The sequence below is a fragment of the Nyctibius grandis genome, chromosome 1, assembly GCF_013368605.1.
Source record: "Nyctibius grandis isolate bNycGra1 chromosome 1, bNycGra1.pri, whole genome shotgun sequence".
Lineage (NCBI taxonomy): Eukaryota > Metazoa > Chordata > Aves > Nyctibiiformes > Nyctibiidae > Nyctibius > Nyctibius grandis.
In genome coordinates this window covers 17,319,110-17,343,579 of record NC_090658.1, presented here as the reverse complement: position 1 = coordinate 17,343,579, position 24,470 = coordinate 17,319,110, and the positions used below count along the sequence as shown (strand labels likewise).

General features: G+C 38.1%; 1 protein-coding gene across 1 annotated transcript in view; it reads left to right on the top strand.

Moving 5' to 3' along the window:
• MSH2 (mutS homolog 2) overlaps nucleotides 1–24,470 on the top strand; it is a 57,064-nt gene that overhangs the window by 25,000 nt on the left and 7,594 nt on the right. Inside the window, exons 7-13 of the mRNA XM_068410645.1 lie at nucleotides 4,541–4,740; nucleotides 10,519–10,628; nucleotides 16,205–16,328; nucleotides 17,380–17,530; nucleotides 20,424–20,521; nucleotides 22,378–22,623; nucleotides 24,163–24,367. Coding sequence (XP_068266746.1) covers nucleotides 4,541–4,740; nucleotides 10,519–10,628; nucleotides 16,205–16,328; nucleotides 17,380–17,530; nucleotides 20,424–20,521; nucleotides 22,378–22,623; nucleotides 24,163–24,367 — 1,134 coding nt within the window. The remainder of the gene's footprint in view (nucleotides 1–4,540; nucleotides 4,741–10,518; nucleotides 10,629–16,204; nucleotides 16,329–17,379; nucleotides 17,531–20,423; nucleotides 20,522–22,377; nucleotides 22,624–24,162; nucleotides 24,368–24,470) is intronic.

Sequence of the window (24,470 nt, the reverse complement as noted above, 5' to 3'; positions counted from 1 at the left end):
AGGGGGGAAAAAAAGAGTAAATTAGAGCTTTCAAAATGCCTTTGACAAGTTCTTATCCAAGAGGCTGTTGAACAAGCTGAGGGGGAGTCGTAGGATGAAAGGGAAGGGTTTGTTTGTGTAAAAGGCACAAGCGAAAAAAAAGTTTTAATCTTGGCAAAGGTAAACTCAAGAGTCCAGAAGCTGCACTTGAGATATTCTCTAATGATCAGGATAGCAGCTGGCTAGTAAGGTACTGACACTTTTATAGGTGACACAAGTAAGGACTAAACTTTTAATGAAAACCAAAACAGGCCGACTGATTGGACAGAACAGGGATAGTCTGGATTTTAATGAGAATAAGTATAAAGCAATGGGTATAGCAAGAGAGAATATAATCTGCCTGTGTCTTACAGAACTTTACGTGGATTCAGAAAGGGTGTTGGGCGTCTGTGTGTCAGGCTGAAGGCAGGTCTCTGTGCAGTTGGGTTTTGAAGATAAGGTACTGTGGTGTTATAGAAACTGTTGCTGCTGGTCCTTTCCAAGTGCAAAATTTAGTAAGCTTCAGGAAGTGATTCCATGGGTATATGACTGCCGGGGTTATTGGTTATGTAAGCACCTCTTTGAAAAGAAACTAAATGCTCTGGCCTTAAACATAAGCTATCAGAGGGCAAGATGGGATTGAATGTAGAGGGTGAACTTGAATTTTCTTGCATGTCTGAGATTGGTCATCAAAATCAGAGAAAATAGTTTTTATAATGGAAATTTTAATGTGGAAATCACAGAGTAGTCTGTAGCTTTAGCAGGTTGGATAAAACCACAGAACCCTGGTGTCCTACCCCAGGTAAGAGCAGTATTTTTCTAGGTTAAAATTCACTTTATAATTGGATAAACCCTCCAAATGTGTGTATTTCTTTTATTAAGTGAGGAAAGGGTGTTTTAAACTAGAACTTCATGCATCTTTGCAGGTGAGAAAATATGAAGGTATTTGTGACTACTGCCTCTTTATGGATTGATACGTGGTGATATTTTGATAGTTGAGAAGTAATAAATAGGTTTACAAATCCTGCATATCACCTGGGAAGTGAGAGCATCAAAATAGTGCAGCATCTTGCGTGTGTTTGCCATGACCATAACTGCTGAAGACCAAGCAGGGTAACACATGGGTATGCTTTATGGATAAGTTTTCAGTGAATCCTGTCTTGTTTTTGCCAAAGGAATTGTTTCCAGATTACAGGACTAAAAATGTCCAAGTTACTTGGTTCCTATGAAGAGGATCAAGTTGGCAGATACTGCCCCTAGTTTCAGTGGGCTCTGACAGGGCTGAAGATACTTTTAGGGGAAGATCTGCAGATGGGATTTATTCCTTCTGTAATCCCCTTGGGACAGTAGGCAGACATGCGGTTAGTGGGCTTATATTTAGGCTGTTAAGCAGTTGTATCGGGTGTCTTTGGTGGGTTGTTTTTTTGTTTGTTTTTTTTTTTTTTTAAAAAATATTAAAAAAATCTGGTCTTTACAAAGTGTGTTTGGTCACCAGTTGCTGCTGGTGCTTCTGAGAAGTTTGTGATGTGAGTCTTAAGTTTGCTAGGTAAATTGTGGGGATTTTAAATAAAGATGGCAATGTATCTGCTGTGACAGAATCATGTAGTCCTTGTTATTCCTCCAAAGCATTTGACAGAAGCCTGAAAGGTAGAAATTGTGCTCAGAAACACCAACAGGGATCAGAATTGGAAATTATTTGGCTATTATGACATTACTTATACAAATCTTGTTCTGCATTCTTGCAGTAGGTATCTTAAGTATATTCCTGTTCAGTTCTCACAAGCTCTGTACACATGCTGAAACTTTAATGTATCTTTTAGAGTTTTCCCCTTGTTTCCTATCCTTTTTGGAAATGAAGCACCATTATGGGTCAGCAATGTCAATCTTTAAACTTATTTATTAAGGCAGTAGTTCATTTGATAAATGTAGAGGTAGGATTCTTCTCTTGTCTTTTTTATTGATTTTGTGCAGTATAATGCAGAAGGTTCACTGGGGTGGTGTGGGTAGAACACTTTCTGCAACAGAAAGAGATTACTTTTGAAGTTTTCTTCACTTCCTGTGAAGTTTTTTATATACAGAAATGTATCTGCCTGTCCAGGTGTTTCTATCTCTTGTGTTAGCTTAGACAAAGCCTTTGTTTCTTGAGTGATTGTCTTTACTAATTGACTGAGGCCGTGTACCATGTTAACCTCTGTGTACTGTTTCAAGTGTCTAGCTCTCTCTGCAGAACACTGCATTGTGTAATGTAGAGATTACTGCTTTCAAAATGACAAAAAAAAATTGTCATTCCCAATGCAGTTTGCAAATGCAACTATTCCTGTTACTGAAACTGATGCAATTTTCTGCCGGTAAGCAAAGCAGTAGAAATAATGTGGTGAAAGCTATCCTTTCTCTGCTTGCATGTCTCTAAATGAGATTAACTTCCCTGCTGAAGCAAAGATATTGATAGATAGCATGTTAATGTGATTACCCAGAAATCAACACAGTATATCACGTGTGGAGGTCTCTAAAGGGGGCAGAGTTCTTCCCTCGTATTCGTAAAGTGTGACCAAGGAACTGAACTCTTTGGCATTCCAAAATGAACAATATCTGATGTTCTTTGTTTAACTGCGAATGCAAAGTAATGCAAAATATGTAAAGATGGCAATGTTAACTGGTGCAAAAAAGAAAGCAAGAAATGTATGAAAGTTCTCTTACATTCTAGTGGGAAAAATATAATTTAATGCTCTGTCGCTTCTCATTGAGATTTATGCTTACTTTCAGCACTTAAAGAATAATTATTTCACAATTTAAAAAAAAAACGACCAACCAAAATGTCAGGGAGCAGCAGCAAGGGCAGGCTGAAGGGAAGGCAAGCTGGAAGTCAATGGTGACAACAAGGCAGGTAGAGACAGTACCTCCAATACCTGCATGAGGCAAACAAGGTATATCTGGTGACAGTAACGAGGTTCGGCCAACAGTCTGGGTCTCTAGGCAAGTCTATAGTGATGATCTGAGGTGAAGCAAGGAAGTCAAGTCAGTGGGTCATGGTCTGCATCAGTGGGGTGCATGGCTGGGCACAGGCATGGCTGCAGCATGGCTCAGGTGAGAACCAAGGATGAGTGCCTTAGTTTGAATGCAGCTCTTGAGTGAAGATGAGGAGGCCCCAGATAAGGCTTCTTACACCCCTTTCTTACGCAACTCTTCACAATGGTCTTTACTGGTAAGATTTGCCTTTAGGAATCCCAAGCACCTGAAACCAGTGGCAAAGTCTTGAGCAAAGAAGGCACAACCTCATTAGAGGAGGATCAGGTTAGCAAACATTTAAACAAATTGGATGCACACAAGTCCGTGGGACCCAAGGAATACACCCCCAAGTGTTGAGGTAGCTGGCCAAAGTCATTGTGGGACCAGCCTCAGTTGTTTCAGAAAGGTTGTGGTGGTTGGAGGAGACTTCTGAAGATAGGAGTGACATTTGTTTTCTTCAAATCCTCAAGAAGGGCAAAAAGGACTATCCTAGGGAGTTACAGGTTGGTCAGCCTTATCTTTATCCTTGGAAAGGTGATTGAGCAAATAATCCTGTAAAGCATTGCTAAATGTACTAAGGGCAGGATGGTGCTTGGAAGTAGTTGGCCTGGATTTATGAAGGGAACATCACGCCTGACCAACCTGATAGCCCTCTACAACAAATTGACTAGGTTGTTGGATAAGGGGAGAACAGTCAGTATGGTTTATCTTGACTTCAGCAGTCTTTTGTCACTGTCTCCCATTACATCTGATGGAAATATAAACTAGATAAGTAGACAGTGTGGTGGACTGAAAACTAGCTGAACTGCCAGGCTTAAAGGATTGTGATTAGGGGCGTGAAGTCCAGCTGGAGGCCAGTCACTAGTGCTGTATCCCAGGGGTTGACACTGGGGCCATCCATGGAGGTACCCAAAACGTGACTGGACACAGTCGTGGGCAGCTGGCTCTAGGTGACCCTACTTTGACCAAAGGGGTTGGAGTAGTCAATGTCCAGAGGTGCCTTTCAACCTTAAGGATTCTGATTCTGTGATCCAGGGTTGCGCAGCTGCACAGTGTCAATGTTGACTTTGACCACAGGCAGCTAAATTCTGCTGAGAGTGTTTCTTTTTCCTACAGTGTGGGTTTTTCTTACTTAATATCTGTTCTTTCATAAACTACTGGAAGACTTTTTTTATGGTGCAGGGAAAGGATTAATCTCAAAGTAGATGCTGAGCTTTGACGTACCTACAGAACAGATGTTAGCATTTGCACTTGAAACAGTTTCACTCCAATGCTGTTCATTAGATACCCCAACTGTTAAAAACTACAGAAGCATGACAGGCTAAATATCCTTGCTTTCTCAGCTCACGTGTTGTCCTAGTTTCATTTGTTCTTTTATCAGGAAAGTTGGCCAATGGATGCAGCCATAGAGAAAGGATAGATAGAAACTTCCAGATAAACGTTTTAATTCTAATTAGTGACCTAAAAGAATTATAGACCATGCCATGCTAATCATTGTTATGAACTTCTTATTTAGGTTGAATTTGGTTGAAGCTTTTGTGGTGGATCCAGAACTACGTCAGTGCCTTCAAGAAGATCTCTTACGTCGCTTCCCAGATCTTAACCGGCTGGCAAAGAAATTTCAGAGACAAGCAGCAAACTTACAGGACTGTTATCGGATGTATCAGGCTATTAATCAACTGCCTAATGTTGTACAAGCACTAGAAAAACATGAAGGTAATGCTACCTTTGTCTTTTTTCAATGTTTTATACTACATTGATGATGCAAAGAAATGGTGTGTAGACTTCCAAAGATTACTTTTTTCCTGTGTACTTTTGTTGCAGGAATAAAGCTTGAAGACATTTGAATTTGAAATGAGCTGAAATTCTGAAATACCAATCAGATTCTTAAAAATAAACATAGCCTAATCTTTACACGCAAAAGCATTCCAACTAGTGTGTAGCTGAAATACTTGAACTGTTGGGTGCTGGCCTGGTAATCTTTGATGTTGACTTGTCTCTAAGAATTCCTGACTGATTGCGTGTGTATTATGATCTTAAAAACAAGATAGCCATTCATACAATACTGTTGTGTTCCTTTTGAAGACACTTTGCACTTTGGGTTGTAATTAAATGCAAAAAAAACCAGTTTAAGCATTATTGGTATTATTTGAATGGTGCCTTTTTTTTTAAATAGTAATGTTCCTGTATTTGATAAGAGTAACGTGGCAGGGTTTCTTCTGATCTTCATTAGTAGGAAGCTCAATGCTATGACAAGCAAGTCTAGAAAATACAAAGGTTGCTATTTTTTTTCGTTTTGTATGTGTTACCAAGAAAATGCAGAATAAGATGTGTCAGCACAACAGAGAGGTGATGCAATACAGTAGCAGTCCTAGCCTGTCAGAAAGCACGTTTTTGTAGAAGCCCATTAATCTGATGGAAAATCTCTTTGCGTAAAGCAAGCACCAAAGCCTTTAAGAGAAATAATTTTTGAAATGGTACAGTTACAAAAATGTCTTTCCTGTATTTGAGTAGACAGTAATATTACCCAGTATCTTATACTTTTCTGTACTATGGTTTTATGACTTCTCTTCCAAAATATTAAAATAAAAGAATTTTTGGTTGCTGGCTGTGTTATACCCAAAAGCAATTAAGTTCTAAAACTAGGAAGGAACTGGCAGATACAATTTTTTTTTTTTTTAAAGAGCTATGCCATGCTTTAGCTGCCTCAGTCATGTCCCTTTGGCTTTTCCAAACAGACTGCTTGTTTTTGCCTTGACATGGAGCTCTTGGATTTCCATCTTAAACTGAGGTATTAGTTCAAAATGCTCACTTCTTGCCTTTACTTCTTTTTCTATTAGTTGTCATTTGGATCAACAGAGTTTCTGTGTCATAACGTTGAAGTGGGAAAACAATTCCATTTTTAAAAGTTTTGAGGAGCAAGCTGTGTAAGGCAAACTGCTAAGCTCACCATATGGAAAAATTAATAGACTGGAAAAGGTTCTTGCTGTTTTACATGTGAATCAGTCAGCCTTAGTAGAGCATTTATCAGCAGTATATCTAAGATAATTTAAAAAAGGTGAAATGTGTTATTTTTATTTTTCATTGTACTTGTATGCCCTCGTTTAAACTACGAGAGTGATCTGGTAATTTTGAATGTATGTAACTGATTCAGACTGGATCTGATCATTTTCCTGTTTAAGACTGTACAAAATCTTTTAAGTCACCAAGAGATGAAAAGTCAGAAAGATTTTTGACAATTCTGAGTGCCTGCCAGTTTCAGAACTTTATTTTCTCATGAATGGCTATGGGGAGATAGAGCAACTACACCACGAAGTGATCAGCAGTGATTGCCTTTCCCTCAGCATGAAGCATTGCTTTGTTGAGATGCTTGTTTTTATGGATGGTGAAAGCAGAGGAGGGGGGTAGTGAGTGAAGATGACTTTATTTTTTAGACATAAGAAACCTGCATAAGATGGGAAAGGACTCTGAGTCATCAAGTCATTTTGCTGTTGCTGGCAAAAGGGAGCAGTTGTTCATTACTCAGATTGCTGGGGCATAAAATCTAGGCACTTACTGTTAAGGGAGAGACCACTTGAGCACACATACACCATCCTAGGAGTCGCATACACAGCACCCGAGTCTGTCCTGCTAGGACCAGAGTCCCTTCACAGCAGGCGACTACAGGGAGCCGACAGGTGCCCCTTTTTGGCTTCTTTCACACACACATTCTCACTCACAAGTGCTTCTCTTTTCCTTAGGTTTGGCCCTAGGTTTCCCATAGCAGAGTCTCCAGGTATCGAATCTGATATAAAAAAAAAATATTTATTCAGATGGTACAGTGGAAAAAAACCCAGCTCCAGGCAGGCAGTTAACTGTTCTTGTCAAGTTGCAGCTTCTCCTGGTGGTTGTAGTCTCCTTGTCTTCTGGTTTGTGCTTCTTGCGCACCTGCTCGCTGGCAGAGCGTGGGAAACTGAAAAAGTTCTAGACTTAGGGTAAATACTTAGCAACAACTAAAACATCAGTGTGTTATCAATATTATTCTCATACTAAATCCAAAACACAGCACTGTGTGAAGAAAATTAACTCTATCCCAGCCGAAAGCATATCTAGGTGAAAGTCCACAGCTTGTGGCCTAAGGCTTCAGCAAATCTAGCTACTGATGCTAAGTAAATAATAAGCAAACAGTGTACCAAATTGCACAGCATTATGCTGTAACCCCTGCGTCCTAATGCTAAATGACTGACTCTGAGTGATTCATTCTATTTAACTTATTTAAAATAAACATCTAGTATTTCTTAACACTTAAAAGATGTCTACCTTCAAGAAGCTGCTGAAGCATCTTCCTTCTCATCTCAGACTGACACTCTTTATTTTAAACCTGTAAATATGCAGGATACAGGAATTATATGCTGGGTTCCAGGTGTATTTTTACCATATTGTATACAGTGATTTGAATACCCTATTACTGCTTTTGGAAGTACCTCTTATTGCGTGTTCCAGTACTATTCTTTCTGTGATTGTTGCACTGGTGTGTTATAACTATGTTGTGATCAAACTTGCCTGTTTCCCATCCTTTGTCATTTCCAGCTAATTATTCCCCCACTCATAGTGGAAATTCATTTATCTATCAACGCATCATCTTACTCCCTGTTAAATTTTACTTCATTTCTATTAGCCCAGTTTTCAAGGTCAGTTAGTTATGTTCCTGATTTAATTTGTTCCAGTTTCACCTACTGTTATCTTCCACATTGTATATATTAGTGAATTTTATAAGCAGCCTTCTTTTGTGCATTAATATAATTAATTCGCACATCTTAAAAAGATAAATGCTTGTATGAGCCCTGGAGGAACTGTATTGCTAATGTCCTTCCAGCTCATTCATCTTTTGCAAGTCTGCGATGTCCTCTTTATCTGCCTTCTGATCATTGTATTTATCATGAATCTTGCACCTTAGCATCGCATGTGACACTGTATTGAGTGCTTTAGAAGAGCCCAGATTAGGTCTTCAGATTTCCCTTTGTCTTAGGCAGTCCGTTATCTCAGACAGACATTGCACTGTGCAGGTATGATCTGCCTCTAGTAAATCCATACTATGTTTTAATCCCAATTTCCGTTTTGCTCCTTGTTCTTTCCTCATCATTTTTTTGAAGACCTTTTGTACCATCAGAATGACTGGTTTAAGTGCATTTAGTCGTGGAGATTTGTCTGTTTTCCCTTGATAGAATAGTGTCAGTTTTCATACTTCTGTTTGCTGCCAAACTAGCTGTATAAATGTTTCAAGCTTGAAGGTTAGTGCTTGATTTTAATTTCTATACAATGTTTTAAACCATATTAATAGTAAAGTATTTAATGCATGTAATAAACACTTATCTGTGCTTCAGTAAGTAAATTATTATTTAAATTAAAAACTGTACTGGGAACTGATAGGCTTTGTGATCAATATATATCTCTGCATTTTTATGAGTTTATGAATGCAGGTGCAAGACAAGTTGGAGTTTAATTTAGAATTTTTCAATGGTGTTTCTTGCTCATATTCTCTTAATGCCAAGTGTTATGCTTTTAAGAAGAGCCTACACATACAACTTTTATAAATCCTCAGTATTCACTGACTCCACTGTTGTACTTCCTTCAAGTGTTGGATACTGAATATGAGGTTGTGTAAATCAATTTTGCAATATATCAATTTGAACATATCATAAATATATGTGAATATATTAGTATTTTATTTACTTAATAAATTAACGTTTTCTAATTTTTTGAATGTGACATCTTCCTACGGTGTCTGAAGATGTACTCTTCAAACTTAAATGGTATCATGAAACTTTCCTACTTATTCCTTTCAAGAAAAGAAATTATAATTGCTACTTTAAGTTCAAGCACAATAATTTTTCATTAATTAAAGAATACTGAAGATGCTTGTGTGTGTGATGCACTCTGTCAGCTGGGGCACTGGGAATTGCTAAGTCCACTCTGAAGAATGAACATGAAACTTCTTTGCTGCTCTTCAGTCTCTTCCTTCTTTACGGCCTCCTTTTATCTGTTCAGTTGGTTTAGAAGTGTCTTCTTACAGGAGGGGGGGGAAAAAAAAAGATGTGAGAGAGCAAGAGATCTGGAATAAAAAGCAAGCTGTACTTTATTTCAGATCTCTCAGTTTTGAAAATTTTTAGTCAGAAGACTCCATTTTTACAAGTTCAATAATCTCTCAACAACATGTAATTTTTTTCTCTATTAATAGATACTAATCAGTTAAGAGGTTTAACTTTAAAAACTTGGGGGACGGAGGAAGCAAAAAGGCACAGGAGGAGAAGAAATAAATCAAACTTTTTCTTTCAACCTCAGTTATAGTGCTGAGAGAGAAGAGAAATCCCTTGGGTAATCATGTCCTCACTGTGTGACTTTTATAAATTTCTATGGAAATTTTTCTTAGGAAAGATTAGGACTTTTTCCCTAGTCTGGTAAGAAATTAGGAGTCTCTGGAATAGCCAGAGCTTAGTTCTGTGTTTCTCTGATAACGTGCAAAGCCTTGCCTGTAAACATTGGAGGCAAATATTGTAATTCTGTACGTGATACAATGACTATAAGCTCATAGTATTGGACTCTTTTTGAGGCATTGTCTGTAAATCATATAGTCAATCATGCTGATCTTTCTGTGATTAAATCATAACTTAAAGTGGCAGCAAAGATGTAACAAATCATTTACTGGCAGAGTGTTTTCATAGCTGGCTGCTGGATAGGTGCTTATTTGTAGGTCTGAAGAAAATAGTTCTTTCACAAAATTGGCAATATCTGTGCGTGCTAAGTTAACTGCGAACTGCATTTTGCATTTGATGCTTACAGAGTTCTATGGACTTCCAACCAATACGTGTGGTATGTATGCAGTATACTTGGTGCGAGAGTATCCGGCCTAACAAAATATGTTGGAAAAGACTAATTTAATTTTGATGACTTCCTGTTTACTGGAAAGATCAGTGACTATAAAGATCTGGTTAGAGTAGATGGTCTTTTTTTAAGGAACCCAAAATCATACACCTCAATTTCTATTTATATCCATATTGGAACCTGCAAAATATTCCCAATTTTTGGTAATTTTGAATTAAGAAAAATTAAAAACTCTGAGTGTGGATGATGAGACTTCCACTTTGTATCTTTAAAATTGGTTGCTGTAGAATACACCTTTTACTAAAGCCATTTCAGCTTTCTATGTGCAAGAATAGGTAATGTTCAGACAGCAGGTTTGCTTTCAAACTGCTGTTTGTAGTTCCACTTATAGCAGAAATTAGTTAATACTACCAGGTATGAACAAAGATGACAGAATAGATACAAGCTTAATCAGAATATAAATTGGATAATGCCAATTTTAGAAAAAGATATGTGTATGTCAGTGAAATAGTCATAACCAATCTTAATAAAAATTAACCAGGTGTATAGTTGTGCTGTTTATCTTGGATAAGTGAATTCTGGTAGAGTTGTGGGGTTTTGTGAATGATAATTTTTCTTATTTGTTCTTAACAGGAGCTCACCAGATGTTGTTGTTGGCAGTGTTTATAACACCTCTTAGTGATATCTACTCTGACTTCTCAAAGTTTCTGGAGATGATAGAAACAACATTGGACATGGATAAGGTATGGGCTGGTGTGTGGGAGGGGGTTTACTTAGCAATTAAAGTTTCTTATTGAACTTTGCAATCTGCTCTACACTCACTAAATTTAATTGATCATCTATATTAAGTAGTTAGTGATGGTTTAGCTGTGGAATAGATGAAGACTGTAATTAGTATAGCAGTTGAATATCAAGAGGGTATTCACCCACTGTCTGCAATTATCTAGCCGATGAAAAAATGCTTTGGGTACATGGATGGTGTGGACCTGAAACTGTTTTTTAAAAACCTCATCAGTATTAAAAGCGGGGAAGTTATTTTGTCACTTTTCTGCTTCTTTGTATTTTTAAAGTTACTGTGATAATGTCTCAAATCAAGAATGTAGCCAGAATATGTTTATTACATATTTCTCTGCTTTTATGAAGATCATTAGACTCTGTTCTATTTGGTGGGATTAAGTCTTCATAACTAACAGTTTGCCTCTCTGAAAAATGTTTGACCTAGGTATGAAGACTGACTTTACTTTTCAGTGTAAAGACATTTATCACTAGAGAGAAGGCTCCTACAATTATCTTAGCCTTGCATCTACACTTGCTTATAAAATATTACTGATAATAGGACTATGCTTGCAAGGGAAAACTGGCATTTTTTCCAGAGAAAAAATTGGCCAACGAAAGCTTGAAGGAACATTCCTGTTCCTTAAATCTGCGGCAGAAAGGAGAAAGGATAAGTATGACTGATTTATTGTTGTTTAGCATCGAACACTTAGGACACGGGCAAAAACATGAACCGTTGCTTAACTGGGTGAAACAATGCCAAGGTTTTTAGTGAGTTTTGTACATAACTTTTTCCCATTATATTTGTTAGAGAACTGGTGAGACACGTTTTGAAATGTACATGCTTGGTTAGAAACGTATTTAATGTTCCTTTCTCAATAGGATGTTTCAGTCATTTTGGAAAACTTGGGAAGCTGTTAGGATTGTCATAAGTGTCAATCTTCAGCTGACACTAGAAATATGAGATCTACCTAACCATGTGCCAGGCATGGTAGTATGAGGGAAGTGTTGAACTTTAGAAAACTGCAATGGCTTTAAAATTTTGAACATGCATATTTTTCTACAAAGGCAGAAGCACCACTCTTTATCTCTTTGTATTGTGTATGCATTCATCAATTGCATTTTACTGTTTAAGGAAAGACTGTTCGACTGACATGTTGCTGTAATTTGTGATATATGCTAATGAAGAAATTTATAGCTTTATACTAGTTACAGACCATCTGTTGATGCAGTTTGTATGCCCCGGGACTCTGGTTTCTTTAAAACTAACAGCTGTTCTAAGCCTTCATCCTTCATAGTCCAGCTCTTCAAATTTCTATTCAGCTTCTACTTTAAAAATGTTTTGTTGTTCTTCTAAACAGAATTAACGAGTCAGTTCTTTTTAATCAAGTGCCATAGAATCTGGTGTGTCGGATTTGGGTTTTTTTTCCCCTTCAAGATTCTGGAAAATGGCTATAGATAAGACAACACTGGTTTTATCACAAGAATTAAACCTTGTCCGTGTGAATGTTAAAACTTGACCTTTGACTTGAAATTCCTCTTAGATTTTTATGGAGTTCAAACAAAATACCCAGTTCTATTCTGAGTGTGATTGAAGGAAAGGTTGTCATAGCAACTAAATTATGTCAATAATCCATTCTAATATAAAAAGAAACATCTAAGTTCAGAAAGAGTGGGATGTGGTTATTCATTTACCTAGCGGTAATAAAAGTTGAGAAACTGTCACTTCCATTCCTGTCTTTCACAGAATCATAAGGGGTCTTCGAAAAACCATCTACTCCAACCTCCTCCTCAAGTCAGGGCAACTTCAAAGTTTGTTAGCAGTTTTGGTGTATAGTATTTTGGTTTGAGTATTACGAGCACAGCCCTTTACAGAAGGACTTGTTTTTCGGATTAGCTAGCTAGCTCAACATAGTCCCAGAGCCTGCAAATTATTTGCTGTCACCTCATTTGTTTGAGTGTCCCTTGGAAATGTGAGTCACTTGGGTCTTCCTTCATGTAAATAAACACATGCAGGTATGAAAGTGTTGTCAGTGCTGGGATGTTAGTCTGCTACTTACCGCATTAAATATTTTATACTTTGAACATTCATGTCAGAGTAGCTCTGAGCAAAAAATGCAGTGTGTTTAGCAGAACAAAAGGGAATGTTCTTATCCATATTGTGTTATGGGATTTGCTTTCATTATAACCCTTTGCATGACTCTTGCCAGTAAAAGGTTATATATAGAGTGAGGGTGGTAACAAGAGTGTTTAGTCCCATCTATTGCACATCTCTCGCATTCCTTAATCTCTGAAGCAAATTTAACATTTGTATTTAATGCAGTACTGAGTTGTAATTTAGACTTAAGTGCATTTTGGCGATCAATGTATTGGTGAAATGTCACAACGATGTTCAGTATTTTTATTCTTATTTTGGGGAGATGAGAGGGGAGTGAGTTGGGTTCACTGGTATTTCCTTCCATTTTTCTGGTGAGGTGTAGCCTTACTGGACCATAACTGATGGTAGATTCATTAGGTACAAAGCATCAAGAACTCAAATACCAGATTCCTGTTAAAACTTGTCCTGCCAGACTGTTGGTCATGTTTACACTGAGGGCTGGGGAAGGGAAAAGCAAAAGTTTGTTTTAAATGACTTACCTAATTATAGCTGAGATACTGCTGTAGGAGGAACACAGCTTGAGAAGAACATTAGAGGGTCGTGGGCGCCTCATGTTTTTATATATTAATTAGTAGCACTAGTTTTTAATATTTTTAGTAAGCCATAATCATTTTACTTCCTTAGCAGTTTATCTGAACTTTTAATTTAATTTTAAAATGTTTTCTATTCACTTGATTACACTTGGCTTTCATTTGGAGTGTGGTCAGATGGAGCAGTTCTGTTTGTCACGTGCTAAGGGTTACTTCCCGAGGCCTGAATGAGGAAGGAGCTGCCCTATAATAGCTGAGGTGGGTAATGCAATACATTAGCAGCTGTCTTCAAACCTGGATCTTACGCATTTTTAAATTCAGATTTTCAGGCTGAGGTAATGGGATATAGGCTGGTAGGTGTCCTAAAGACTTGATATCTACACCTGGAAAAGCCACTAGGCACTTACCCTGGGGCTGGAGTGCCTGGCCTGCTGTGAACTGGGTCTTGAACTGCTATAGTCCCTAACTCAGACTATTCATATATACGGTAGCTGAAATAATTTTACTTTAATGCTCCTGTCCCGAAACTTCACAGCAGTTTAGGATTTATTTCTTGCACGCTAGCAGCCTCGGGGTTCATTTGCCATCGCAGGTCTGTTGGAGCTGTAATGGAGTTAGCAACAAGCACATGAAAACTAACTCCATCCCCCTGACCGCTGGACTGAGCGGTGGGTGAGGCAGTAACATAGCTTTTTTGCACATTATAAGCTCTAGCCACGTACGGATCTTTGCTTGCAGTGAAATGAAAGCTTGTGTGCAGTGAGGAGGCCCTGAAGGGTGGAAGCACAGGGCATGGCTCTCTGACATGGCAGCCTGGGTGAAGGCTGGAACCGACAGCCAGTCTGGGTGCCCTGCTGAGGCTGCCGGAGCCTTATGGGTCCTTGGGAATGTTACCTTCCTTCTCCTGAGGTTATGGGGTTTCTGCAGTTTATTCCAGGCTTCAAATAATTCTGTGAAGCTTTGAAACAAAATTACTTTTCACTTGACCATCAGCCTTGGTTGTCTCATGAAGCCAGTCATGACAAGGGCTGGCATGCGTGGCGTTTGCATCCCAGCCTTTCCAGTTTCTGTTTCAGACCCAGGATCTGCCCTACAAAACCAGGAATGGTCTTTTCTGCTGTATGCTCTGTCATAAATGTTCATGGCTGTTCTTTTTGCGGAATTAAGGGAATGGAAGGAGCAGGCCTATCAACTGGGACATAACAGGGAATGAATTTGTTCATACCCCATTCTTAATGCCTCCAGGTTTTAAGATGGTCCTCTAAAATCTTGTAATCCATTATTTTGTGGAGTCCACATCTCTGGTTAAGCAACTGGAGAACTTTGCCACTGCAGTGTGTTTGCGCACAACATAACTGGAACCAAAACGACAGGCTGAGTGAAATGCCTTGCCGTGCTGGTAATTACACAAAGAAAACAGGCACCAACAGTTCAGTTTTCCATGATGCAACTTCTGTGGAAGATCACCTTATCTGCTTGGAGAAGATCATTCTCAGAATGAAGTAGCAATCCTTTGACTATATAGTATAATATGCAGTTTCTTCATATGATAATTTACTTGTCCCCCCATTCCAAATTAAAAATGTATAAGCCCTGTGGCTTTCATCTCCAGATTGCATTCCCAGGTCTTTGTTCCAAGTTGCTGCAAAACCTGGGAGTCTTCGGTCTAATGCTTCTAAAATTGTTTTGATGTGCTGCATATTTCAGGTGCTTCTTGTGCTTAGTAGAACAAGATATATGGGGTGGTTCTTGCAGTTATGGTTCCTGTTGCTCAGTGCTTTCTGGAGTGATGCCTTTATTGTCTGGGAAGGAGTAAAGGAACTGTGAACCTCCCTTTCCTCTTCTCCTTCCTCTTCTTGCTAACATGTACTTGTGGGTAAAAGTGAAATTGTATGGAAACCACCATCTTGTTTCTGCATGTTTTGCAAGGTATTTGCAGCTGCTTTGCGTACAGCTTTGCAGATAATTCCCAGCTCGAGGAAGCTTCATGAAAGTGTTGTTTTGGTTTGTTTTTTTAACTTAATTAGATGAAATATTACTAATGTGAAAACCGGTGCTTAGTTTCCATGTCGGACAGTAGTGCTAATATTTTGTGGATTCAAAAAAATTTGTGTATTAAAAATGGAGTTTCTTTATTTAGCAGTTACAAGTTGTGCTTGAAAATTAAGCTTGAGGCTTGTAAGGTCATCAGAAACACATGCCTGGCAGTGGAAGCATGGGGAAGAGAGAGAAAAAGATGAAATACAACATACTTCATCTGTGCCTCTGAAAACGTAGCTTGGAAGGAAATGTGTATGCTTTTCAGCTCAAAATAACTGGGCTGAAACTGGATAGGATTTTTGGTGATACTATATAGGCTCCTTTAGTAACATCTTGAGTGTGTTTTGGGCAGGAATTAGTGTTTCAGAAACATCATTTCCAAGGACTTCTTGTTTTGAAATGCCCCATCCTTTTACGCTCTGCCTTGATTAGCTGCGTAAGTCCAGGCTAGCAGACAGATTATGTACGTAACAGTTTCATTTCCTCTGACGTTCCTTTTTTCCCTGCCTACTGCTCAGTTATTTGTATGCAAATAAATGTGCAGACAACTCCATTTCAAAGTAAAGGAGTCTGTTAAATTGATGTATTTTGCTTGTATAAAGCATATTATTTGAGAAAACAAGTGTTTGAGATGTATTTGTTTTGTAGTTGAATCAGACACAAATTATCACAAACAGCATTGCATTACAAAGTTGTATATACAAAAAATAAATTGAATAAATGATTTAAGTAAATTCATTTAACCATGTATGATCAGGGAGGTGATTTTTTTTTTAACTACCTATGTTCATATGAATTTTTTCTTATTTTTCGCTAGGTGGAGAATCATGAATTTCTTGTCAAGGCTTCTTTTGATCCTAATTTGACAGAATTAAGAGAGAAGATGAATGAACTGGAAGAAAAAATGCAATCCTTTTTAAAGAGTGCTGCCAAAGAACTAGGTAGAGTATGAAACTACCTTTCATTCTTACCTCCTTTGTAAAATGTTTTGAGATCAAGTGATGAAAACTGGTATAGAGGAGTTAAGGGATGTTTGTATTATTTTATTATTAGTTTGGGGTCACTTTAGTTGTGGCAGTACAATCTGTTGAAAACTGAGTTATTTTTGGTTTATAGCTTGGCCTTTTTTTTTTTTTTAAGGATGGCATTCCAGAATGTTTCAGAAATTACCATGTTTGTAGCAAGATACTGCAGAATTCATTTTGTAAAACTGTAACTCATCTAACTCTTGGCTAAGCCTAGTTCTGTTTTACATCCTTTGAGGACATGCGTTGAAACTTTTTTTTTCTTTCCCTGTGCGTTCTTCTGAGTGTCCATTCAGGACATGGTAGTTTTCTTTTGGAGTTCTTTGCACAATGTAATGTGTAAGCAAATGAGACATTTAAAGAATTAATTATTCTATGCAAAAAATTCCATGTGCAGCTGATGAATTGGGCATTCAAAGAGCAACTTAAAATCAATTTTTAACACAAATATGGCAAGGAAAACTTGCAACACCATAGTTACTTTAGGTTACACCTTTAAGGGCCTGCATATTTTTTTAGTTGTGATTTTTTTAGTGTAAACAAGATAAGTGGATGAAGAGAAGGAAAGACAAGATTCTGTAGGGATGGAATGAGAAATCTCACCAGCAGAAGTATGTGTTAGTAAAAGAATCACAAGACTACGAGTTCTGTGCTTACAGCAGCAATATAGAATGTCCTTGCAGAACATTTTTCTCGTTTCTGGAGAATATGTAGCAATACAATAATCATGAACCTGATTTGAATATGCAGTTTGAGAGCGTATCAAAGTAAGAGCAGAGAATGAATCAATAAACTTCTGTTGGGTGTGGGTATTTCTTATACCTGTACAGAACCAAAGCAAGAATACCGAATAATGTATCTGAGAGGCTACATCATACAAACCGGGGATTAGTGAGCAAAAATAGCACAGGTTGCAGGATTTTTGATGATACAGTTATTTTCTTTTTTCTTTCTTTTCATCTAAAAGGTTTGGAAGCTGGCAAAAGTATCAAACTGGAGACAAATTCACAATTTGGACATCACTTTCGAATAACGTGCAAGGAGGAAAAAGTTCTCCGTAACAATTCAAAATATGGAATAGTTGATACACAAAAGAATGGTGTGAAATTTACTAACAGGTATGAGATCATCGTGGTAGGTTTTCAAGCCTGTTATGAAAGAAACAAAATTATTACTTTCTTTATAATTATGCCGATAAACTGGTTTCCCTACATCTTGAATGGCTGAATTTTCACCACCTTAATTGTCTCACAGATTGAGATATTGAGCAAGACTGGCATGAGGGAGGAGTAGTCATACAGTTTCTGTTAAAAGCTGCATTCCCCATTTACTTTGCCAACTGTTAGCTATTTTTCGTCCTTTGACTTGGGCTAACTTCTCTGTTTTAGCTGCACCTAGTAGCATAATTGCATTCATGGTGGCACTTTATACAGACACTTTCACAAGCTGCAACAGGAAAAGAGCTATATATGTTTATTACCAAATATGACATACAGCAGTTTTGTTGGTGGTTACCTTTTTTTTTTTGTTCCAAATTACACTGTAATTTCTGTTGGTCCTATGTATTGGACTTCCATTCTGTGGCTCTATAGATTAAGCTGTTTAAAAATTTCAATATTCAGGCTAATTGCATTAATGCTGTTTCAGCATCTCCTTGTCTGGACAGCAGTTCTGTCACAGGTCAGCCATGCAAAAAGTCTATACTTTTTGTTGATTTTTTAGCTCTCAGAGCTTTTTAGAAGGAGCAAGGACTACCTCAGTCACCAGATGTCTCTCTGTACTTCATTATTTTTACACAGAGCAAACAAAGTAGAAAGCTGCCTATGCAGAATCAGGTAATAACTTAGGTTGAAGGGGATCTCTTGAGGTTAACTGGTCTAACTCCTCACTCAAAGCAGAGCTACCTTGGAAATTAGATCCTGTCTCAAAGTTAGGTGAGGTAGCTCAAGGCCTTGCCCAGGTGCCCATCCTCCAAGCATCCTTCACAGCCTGGTGGGGCACAAGTTCCAGTGCTGAAGCACTCTTTGTGAAAACCTTCTTAATCAGATCTAATGAAAATTTTCCTTGCAGAAACTTGAGGTTTTAGTATCTTGTTCTTTTGCTGTGCACCTCCAAGAAGAGTCTGGTGCCTCTCCTCTCCAGGCTGACTTCAGATTCTCTCAGCCTGGACAGGCATCTCTCCCAGCCTGTCCTTGTATGCCATCTGCTCCAGCTCCAAATCTGTGGTGGCCATCTACTCCAGGTTCAATGTCTCAACTGGAAGAATCACTTCATTCGACATGCTGGCTACGCTCTTGCTAGTGCAGCCAGTAGGTGCTTGCCCTTCTCTACCCCAGGGGCACACTACTGGTTTGTGTTCATCTGCCTATGCACTGAGTCCCCCAGCTCTTTTATGAATAGCTGTTTTATAGCTGTTTGGACCCTAGTCTGTACTGTTGCATGGAGTTATTTCATCCTAGGTGCAGGACTTTGCATTTGCCTGTGTTGAAATTCTTGTGCACCTATTTCTCTAGTCTGTAGATAGCCCAATGAATGGCAGCCCTGCCCTCCAGTGTACTGACAGCTCCCCTTAACGTGGTATTGTTCACAACCGTCCTTAGAGAGCATTTGAGACTGCATTCAGTCCCATCATTCAGGTTGTTAATCAAGGCATAAATAAGAAATGCTGCTGATAATCAGCTACTAATTGGACTCAACCCCCTCATAAGTTCCTCCTTGTCTGTCAGTGGCAGGTCCAGGAGAAAACTAGTCTTCAAGTCTCCTGCATGTGTTATATATGGAAGGGTAAAAATAGCAGAGGATTAATACATCGTACAGCCTGTTTCAGACAAACCATGTTGCTGTTGTTGCTTTATGTATAACAGCTCCTGCTGGAGTTAGCATCAGAGAAGTGAGTTTATTGAGAGAGATCTTGATTGATAGACGTGTATGAGGAGCACTGGTTACAGGGCAAGGTTGGTTTCAAGCCAATGCTATTACTAATAGTGACTGTTTCTATTAATCACTCACTTTCATAAGTAATAAATCCTTTGCTTTGAAAAGGAGGGCAAACATATTGGTTCACGCCAGCTGATATGTTGGTGTATTTCTCACCAGTTTACTTAAATGAACAAAGGGTAAACCTTAATTGAATTTTGTTTTAACATTTACTTGAGGATATTTTTTTTTTTTTCAAAAGATCCTTGAAATTTAAATGATGAAGTTAGGCTTTTCTGTAACTGAGAAGATGGTACTTAAAACCTTTACTGTGTCATCTGTTACTTTCCCTTAGGGAAGAAGCCCATGGGTCACTAATAAAACAGACTTCTCTGTGCTTAGTTAAGTTATAGTTGCTTCTGTAGATGATACTAGAAGCAGAAGGCTGACTTCTGCTCATCGTGTGGGTGCAGTACTTGGGTGTGTTTCATATTCAGTCCTGCAGACTCTGCTCCATGTTTGGAGATGAGATTGAGAAAAACAAACACTTGTTTAAACTCTCTCTTGATTCCAACGTACCTTATTTTGGAGACTAGAACCTGTTCTTAGTGACAGTAGTTCACTGAGGTTTTTGCTGAAGGACAGAAGTCAATGCCTGCAGCTCTGATAAGCCTGTTGTAGGACTCTGGGCTTAGCAGAACACAGTTGCTTAGCAGCAATTCTCCTCTGCCAGTTCTGTAACGTGCCACATCTTGTTGCAAAATGGCCAGAAATTCAGCTTTAAGAGCAAGTCCTTATCACGTAGAATGTCTATAACAAACAACTACTGTGAGATTTTGAAGAATGATGTGTTCAGAGATGCTACAATTGCTGATTTGACCCTTGTGGGTGATCTTCAACTTGGAGTTAATCTTACTGATATCCTGATGTGGATGAATTGTAGATTAGTTGCTTTGTGGTCCTTGTGCTGAACCTTGCTGTTAAAACAGGTGGCGACAACTGGTATTGACTCATAGATGAGGAAGCCAGAAGTTTGGCATTGTAGCAGCAAAGACAGAACATCACAGCTTCTAAATATTGTGGTTTTGTTTACAGCAAACTGAGCTCCGTCAATGATGAATATATAAAGAACAGAGAAGAGTATGAAGAGGCTCAGGATGCAATTGTTAAGGAAATCATTAACATTGCTTCAGGTGAATATGTCAATGTGTATCACAGTCTGGAAAGCTGGGAGGACTTGTAGTTATTTGTAAGTCCTTCTGTAGAGAAGAACCGAAATGTTCCCCAAGGAATTAGTGTAGAAAATGTGGTTTGGCTTTCAGACAGTTGTTCAGAGTTTGAAATGTGTTGCCTTCTATGGTCAGACCGTTTCCTGGCATTGCTAGAAATGTGCAGTGATGGCGTGTGTGCAAATGCTAATCCAATAAAGGGACAAAAATATGCCCATAAAGGCCACATCTGTCCTCCACCACCCCTCTGACTGCGGGCAGCCCCACCCAAATGGCAGATGAAGTAGAAGGAAGAAGAGGTAAAGGCCAAGATAGAACTGAGGGAGTGGCACCTGAAGTCTGTGAAGGATGGTGAAGAAAGAATGTTGGTATGCAATATAAGATTAAGTTAGTTGTCGCTTATATGGTACAATAAAAAAAATACTGTTTTCCTAATTTCTATATATTTTGCTTCAAGATTGCCTGCTTACAGGGCATTCTTTACTATCCTTCACCAAAAGGAGAAGAGACATTAGGGAATTTGGGCTGGAGGATTCTGTAAATATTGCCTCTACCAAAGGCACTAGTTCCAGCAGAACAAATCTTAGTTCTTTGAAAGAGAGAAGTGGAAAGTGAAAGCACTAATGAATATTAAGCTAAGGGTAAATATATATTAAAGATAAAAAAGCATTTTTTAAGCTGATGTATTAATATATTTGAGTGGGTATTAAGTTATGGCGGAAATCTTCAGAAGCTTTGACCTGTTGTTATATCGAATTTGCCAGTATATTGCAAAATCAATAGCTTATTAGATTTATTTTTTTTTTTTGTATCTTGGTAATTTTCAAGTGGTGGGGTTTTTGTGTGTAGCATACTAGGGCTTGTATATTTATGTGGAAAGCTAATTGGGTATTACATAGCAGGGTTAGCTTCAATATGTCATCTATAAATACATAGTGAGTTTAAGAGAAAGTCTTTTGCTGCTGCTTCTGTGGTGTGCTTACAAGTGTATTTGTGTATTTAAAAAGCATTTTTCTTCCCCAAGTGGAGGCAATTTAATGAAAAAGACTGGATTATATGTGTAATTCTTGAATTAAAGTGACTTAAAGTCCTCTTTATGATCTATACCTAGCCGGTTCAACAGATTATGTTAGAACAGTAAACATACTTTGTACAGGTATGACTCTTTCTGCAGGTCACTGCTCAGCTCTTCTGACACATGCATCACATTTGCATGTGTTAGATGGTTTACCTCTGTAGACTCCTTCCTGTCCCTCATCCCTTTCACTGAAAAAAAAACAAACACCAAAACTTAAGAACTGGTCCTGGGGATCCTGGGCCATCTAGTCGAGTTGCCTGGTATCAGAGGCACTGTATCTTACAGACCTCTGCATACCATCATTCACACAAACATAAATGGTTGCTGTGTCTGAATTGTCATTGCTGTGTCTCTATTGTCTTTGCTTGCGTGAGCATCAAAATGCAGTGTATTATCGAGGAAGGAAACTTACTGGATTTCCAACCATCTTGCCATTGCAAGCATTTGCCTTCCCGCACTAAGATAAGCTGTTTCTCGTTGTCTGATGTTGAGGCAAAACAATCATCACTGCCTCTCCTCTTCCTTTTACTAGTCTGAAGAAGTGCCCTTTGTAGTCAAAGCATGGAAATTTTAGGATTACATCTTAGACTCTCACAGGAGGTGACTGCTATGTTGAACAAAATTGACTTTTAATGTAGGTGCATTAATTTTATGGGCTTGATATAGGCTTTAAGATATCTTTTCAGCAAGAACAAAAAAATTTCTAACTGTGTTGAATTTGTATCTCTCTAATCAAAAACAGGTTATGCAGAACCAATACAGATGATGAATGATGTGATAGCTCAATTAGATGCAATTGTTAGTTTTGCTCATGTGTCAAACGGAGCACCAGTGCCGTATGTCCGTCCTGTCATTCTGGAAAAGGGACAAGGAAGGATTGTGCTGAAAGGTGCCAGGCATCCTTGCATCGAAGTGCAAGATGAGGTGGCCTTCATCCCCAATGATGTTACATTTGAGAAGGGCAAGCAGATGTTCCACATTATTACTGGTAATGTTTCTGTTCTCTTTTTCATTTGTCATTTACGTTTTAAATGTCTTGAGTATTTCCAGTAATGATATCTTTAAAAAAAAACCCCAACAGTAAGCAAACAAACCAACAATCCAACAAAACTCCATCAAAACGATTTCTCTAATCAACAGAGGCTGATCAGCCTAGCAAGTTATTTTTCTTTCTGTATGGGGTATAAGATTTAGCTCTGGAAAAGAAGGGAGGGTATTTATAAGCTATTGTTATTTATTATATTAAACAAAAGTGTCCACAATGTTCTTGTGAAATGTTTCCTTTGAGAGTGGATATTCTACATGCGTATGCACATACAGACGTAATTTCTCATCTTCCAAACTAACAGTCATGGAATTAGTTGTTATGATTTTAGTTAATAGTGCGCTGTTTGGAGAAGGTGATCACTGATTTAGAAATAGTCATTTGGGAAGAACAGAGAGGCTGCTAGGACAGTAGGAAATAAGAAATTAATCCTTCCTTAATATATGTATTCTTTGCCTTAGTGAACGTAACTCCACAAGCCAGGCAACCTCAGGAGCTGGAGAACCTAAACCTGCTTAAGTGATGTGTAAAATTCCACTAGGCATCTATTGTACTGTAGCCATGTAGGCACCTTCTGTAGGCAAGATTTTAAGCAGCCTCTCTGTTAATGCTTTCTTTGTTTAGTATTAAAGTCGGTTTTAAATGCAAAACATGTTTTAATGGCTGTACCCTTTTTTCCCCTATTCTCTGGTGTAATTAAGATAATTTTACTACACAGGAAAACATTTTTAGTGTTTATACATTTAATTGAATTTTAATTTCCATCCAGATGTCCTTGACATACATTCTGAGTAGCAAAGATATGAAATTAGAGAATGATTAATGAACACTTCTAACATAATCAAAAAGAAAAACTAAAAATCTGAATAAATGCATGGTAGCACGCTTGTTTTTCTGGTTAGCAAAAGCGTAAAATTGGTTTTAATGATCAGTTTTCTGGAAAATACTTTTTATTTCATTTCTACTTCACTTAAAATTAATTTCTTAATATCTGTTTTTACTGATTCAGAAGCTCTTTAGATTGTAATTTAAATCACCCATTAGCTTGTACCCCATCTATAACTAAGCTATTTCATTTTTACAGACAAATTATAATTGTTGTTTGAGGTGAAAGCAAATTATTTTCATTCTTAAGCAGCAATACTGATGACTTCTAAATTACAGCTTATTAGTTTTAGGTAGGGACATGTGTTTTAGATGACTGCTTACACTTCTGAAAAGTCCCAAAACTTGAGAAGCCCCTAATGCTCTCTGATCACCTTTCTTTTGAAAAAACTGCATTCAGTAAGACATATGAGCAAGCCTTATTAGTAGTGGAGCTGCTTGTTGTACCTGTTAGACAAGTCTGCTGCTCTTTCCTGGCAAGAGAGTAATAAGTTTAAACGTTCTTTGTTTTAATTTACAGCCTGTTCTCCTTTAAAAGAACTGTTGGATTGTAAAAGATGATGTTTTTTTAATTAATATGCAAAATTTCTTCTTTAGGCCCTAACATGGGGGGAAAATCAACATACATCCGACAGACAGGTGTGATTGTTCTTATGGCCCAAATTGGATGTTTTGTACCCTGCGACTCTGCAGAAATAAGCATTGTGGATTGTATCCTGGCTCGGGTGGGAGCTGGAGACAGTCAGCTGAAAGGCGTGTCTACTTTCATGGCTGAAATGTTAGAAACTGCTTCAATCCTTAGGTACGTCCTGTGCTGATTTGGTTTTGTTTGTTGGGGTTGATGGGAATGAAGGTGTTCTAAGAAAGATGCCTTTAAGATTTCCTTTTGTGTAGGATCTCAGTCG